Genomic DNA, 4,605 nt, shown 5'->3' with positions numbered 1-4,605 from the left:
GCCTGATTACCATCTGTTTGAGTGCAAATCACCCCAAATCAGCTCGCAATTACTGTATGATCACGGCTATGAAAGTGAACGCATCTCAGCACATCAGCACTTATTTGCATCATAATTCATTGTAAATGCTGCATTTCTAGAAATCTCATGGATGCCTGTAATCAGCAAACAAAGTTAAATCTTTTTTTGTATTTTTCTTATTATTCTTATTTTTCTTACTCCAGTTATTCTTATTGTATTTTCTAGTGCTCAAATAAATCAATTATATGATGTCTAAAGCCCTATTCGGACGGGACTAGTTTCACAGGGGGACGTTAGAGAAATTTCTGTTTCACATACGTACTTTGAGATTTTAATCCCGTCCGAATCTGCCATGTCTGTCTTTTTCTCACACGACCTCTGTAAAAATTCCAGAGCAAATTACCAACTGTTTTTCGTCAAACTCGGTGGTCCTCAGAGAAATCTTATTCCGTCCGAATGCGAATGTCTGTGATTTCCGAAAAAGTTTTTTTCCAAAACGCGTTTTCTTGTGTGTTTTGGTGAACTACCGTACAATCTCTCGCTATATCGCGCCGGTATTCAAGTTTCTGCTTTTTGCGCACCGATAATGGATGTAGATGTGTTTGGTAGGCCTACACTGTGAAGAAATAAAAAAATTAAATCAACAAGAAGAGACAAATCACGTAAACTGTTAAGACTGGCTACTGTAATATTAGTTTCAGGTAAGATTACTTTCATTTCTGCATTTAATTACATAACGTGTAAATTGTATAAATTAAAACTTTTTATTCCAGTGGGTTTATTATAAGAACCTAGTTCTATCAAATCATGATGATAAATGTATGTTTAGTTTTTTTCACACTACAATTTTTAGCAAATGTTTACAAAACACTAAATGTGTTAGGGCGTTTTACTTTATATTTCAAAGTGCTTAAATTTAAAACTACTTAATTTAAAAATACATTTGAACAAATTTCATAAATTGTGTTCAATGGCAGTTTTTAAGTTATACCTAAAATGTACTTTTATATAGTTTGCAGCATGACGACTGCACCAATTGCTAAGAAGGAGCGCACCAGCACCTTCTGGGAGACAGATGTGCTGCAACATTTTGGGGAAACAGAGTGGTACCTCAACTTCAAAATGCCAGAGGAGGCCTTCTTAAATCTCTGTGACCTTCTTCATCCTTACATACTAAAACAAACCATGAAGACCACAGTGAGTTTGGAAAAAAGGGTTGCCCTGACACTTTACAAGTTAGCAAGTAACACTGAATTCCATGATGTTGCAAACCTCTTTGGAATTGGGGTGAGCACTGCCTGTGATGTATTTTGGGAGGTTTGTAAGGGTCTCTGCCAACTGAAAAGGAAGTTTATTGGAATGCCAAAAAGTGAAGAAGACGTGAAAACCATAATCAAAGGATTTCAAGAGAAGTCAGGGTTTCCCATGTGTGCAGGGGCCCTGAATGGAACACACATTCCCATCCTAGCACCCTCCAGCTTTCACACTGATTACTACAACAGAAAGGGGTGGTACAGCGTGATACTACAGGGCTTGGTTGACCACCAGTACATGTTTCAAGATTTTGATGTTGGCTGGCCAGGGAAGTGCCACGACTCTTTTGTTTTTCAAAACTCAAAACTACATGCAAAGCTGGAAAATGGCAGCTGCTTTCCACCACTCACCAAGACAAAACAGGGTGTTGACATTCCTGTGCTGATTGTGGCTGACTCTGCTTATAGCCTCTCTCGTAATGTCATGAAACCGTTCCCAGAAGGAGTTGCAAGAGGGCCCCAACTGCAATTCAATGCATGTCTGAGTAGGGCAAGAATTCATGTGGAACATGCTTTTGGCCGTCTAAAGGGCAGATGGCGCTGCCTAAGGAAGCGCAATGATAGTCAAACTACAAACATTAAGTTTGTTGTTGCAGCTTGCATTGTGCTACACAACTTTTGTGAGTCTTGGAAGCTGGATTTCCCACAGGAGCAGAGCAGAGCAGAGATGCCTGAGGAGGAAGACACAATGCAGGAACATGCAGATGATGAAGGTACCCTTGTTACACCCGAGCCGCTTGACCTGGCCAGTTCTACTGCAGAGCAAATCCGTGAAGTATTAGTATGGTACATTTCTGAAAATCAGTGATTGTTGATGTGTGCAATGTGATTAAATATGTTCGCTTAATATTTTTGTAGTTTTATTTTTGTAACGATATTCACACTCCATACTCATTGGGAAGAAGGAGGCGGGAACCGGCGCACAATCAAAACACTTTAATATTCCAAATAAATACAAAACAGCACACCAGCCCCTCACGGACGACTGGTGCGCACAAAATAAAAAGCAAACATAAAATAATGTCCCAGGCCTGGTCCTCTCTCGTCCTTCACTATAGTCGCTCCAGTTTTATGTCCTTCCATCTCCTACGTGGGACTCGATACCGGCGGTGGGGCGCAGGTGCAGCTCATCTTCAATCACTACACCTGGCCTCACTCCTCGTTCCCACGCCTCTCGGCCCCGCCCCACTCGCCACAATTTTATTTATTTTTTCCATTTCAAGCACCTTTGTAACTGGTTCTTCTGTAAAATCAACACAACTGTTTGTACGAACCAAAAAAAGCTACAATCTATATGTCTAATAAAAGTTATGACATGTATGCAACATTTGTCTCTTTACTTTTAACGTAAACTGGACTTTCACATTCAAGTTTCACCATTAGGCATTAAAGTGCACAAATGTAAACGTAATATAGTGCAAAAAAAACATGTCCTATATTTTCACAACATTTTTGTTCCTTGAACAGTTCTTTTCACGAGTTCACACTTACATATAATTAGCTGAAGTATTATATTGCATATTTGGCGTGCTGTCCGGGGAAGGGGCTCCGAGCTCGGGAATGGCCCGAACCTAGAGTACCCCCCGTATATGTAAAAGTGTAAAATGAACTCTAGTGGAGGAGATGGGGATGGAGGGGGGATGCTGACAAACCATCAATGGAGACAGGTAGGCTAATTCAGCTGTATTTATACCCTGAGGTAGATTGTATTAAGTGGCTCCACCTGTGTTAATTAGGCTAAGTATCTGACGTGCTCCTCCCGAACCTTGTTATGAAACTGCATTTCACGAGTTCACACTTACATATAATTAGCTGAAGTATTATAGTGCATATTTGGCGTGCTGTCCGGGGAAGGGGCTCCGAGCTCGGGAATGGCCCGAACCTAGAGTACCCCCCAAAAAGCAATAGCGGAAAGGACAGCCGCCAGACTAAGGACCCCCCACAATAGCTTTGACATCTGGCGGGGACTGAAAATTAAAAAGCAGGTCGGAAGGGCCTATATGTACTCCAGTGATTGCAACTTTACCTATGGAGAAATAGGCACCACCGGCTGCTTGTGTCGGACTATGTGATTTAGGGCGCCCGGTCGGGGGGGTTCAAGCCGCTGCACAACCGGAGCACCTCACTGCATTGGCACGGATGAGCCCCACCGGCCGATAGTGGAGGAGCGACGTGATTGGGTTGCCCGACCAGGAGGGCCCGAGTTGTCTCGACCGGAATAGGTCACGGTGTTGGCGTACGGGCCCTACTGGCTAATGAGCCCCTGCTAGTCAGAGGGCAACCAGGGCAGATACCTAACCGAGAGGACCCATGAAGCCTCCGACTGGAGATCAAGACTCAAGACGACGGACGTGTAAGTCCTCTCAGTTTGAGCAGATAAACAGCTTTGGGCTGCCGACAAAGAGGACTCTTGCAACACCCAACGAGAGATCAATACTCACGGCATCGGATGGATAAGACCTGTTTGTGGGCAACAAGAAAAGAAAACCCAACCGGGAGCACTCTCGCCGACATCTGACACGAGCACAATACTCAACGGCGTCAGACGGGTAAGCCTCGCCGGCCGGGGAGCAGGAAAAGGAAAACCCGACTGCGCGGCTCTCACAGCATCCGATGGGAGATCAGGACTCAGAACATCGAACGGGTAAGCCTCACCAGACGGGGGGGAAAAGATTTGGACAGAGTTTGGCGGGAAGTGGAGACTCTTGTCGTCGTATGCGAGCACCGCCACCCGTCAAACAGGAACGAAAGTTTAGGTGACCGTGAGACTCTCGCCGACGTCCGATGGGAGCTCAATACTCAAGGCATCGAACGGGTAAGCCTCCCCGACCGTAGCATGGAAAAGTAAAGTTTAAGTGGCTGGGAGACTCTCGCCGACGTCCGATGGGAGCTCAATACTCAAGGCACCGAACGGATAAGTCTCGCCAACTGTAGAAAGGAAAAGGTAAGGTTGTCTAGCTGGGAGGCTCTCGCCGACGTCCGATGGGAGCTCAATACTCAAGGCATCGAACGGATAAGCCTCTCCGGACGTAAGACGGAAAGGTAAAGTTGTGTTGCCAGGAGGCTCTTGCCGGCGTCCGATGGGAGCTCAATACTCAAGGCATCGAACGGATAAGCCTCGCTGACTGTAGGAGGAAAAGGTAAGGGTGTGTGGCCTGGAGGCTCGCGCCAGCATCCCGAGGGAGCTTAATACAGACGGCGTCGGATGGGTAAGCCTTTTAGACCAAAGGATGAAAAAAGTTGTCTGGCCGGGAGACTTCGCAACGACTTC

General features: G+C 45.2%; 1 protein-coding gene across 1 annotated transcript; it reads left to right on the top strand.

Annotated features, from left to right (window-relative positions):
* Window positions 1–1,041: 1,041 nt before the first annotated feature.
* Window positions 1,042–2,142, top strand: LOC113075979 (protein ANTAGONIST OF LIKE HETEROCHROMATIN PROTEIN 1-like). Its single transcript, XM_026248623.1, has one exon. The coding sequence runs from the start codon at window positions 1,042–1,044 to the stop codon at window positions 2,140–2,142; it is 1,101 nt and encodes a 366-aa protein (XP_026104408.1).
* Window positions 2,143–4,605: the final 2,463 nt, after the last annotated feature.

This window comes from Carassius auratus, unplaced genomic scaffold, assembly GCF_003368295.1.
Source record: "Carassius auratus strain Wakin unplaced genomic scaffold, ASM336829v1 scaf_tig00018187, whole genome shotgun sequence".
NCBI lineage: Eukaryota > Metazoa > Chordata > Actinopteri > Cypriniformes > Cyprinidae > Carassius > Carassius auratus.
The sequence above is the reverse complement of the archived record's forward strand: the minus strand, read 5'-3'. Positions and strand labels throughout refer to the sequence as shown.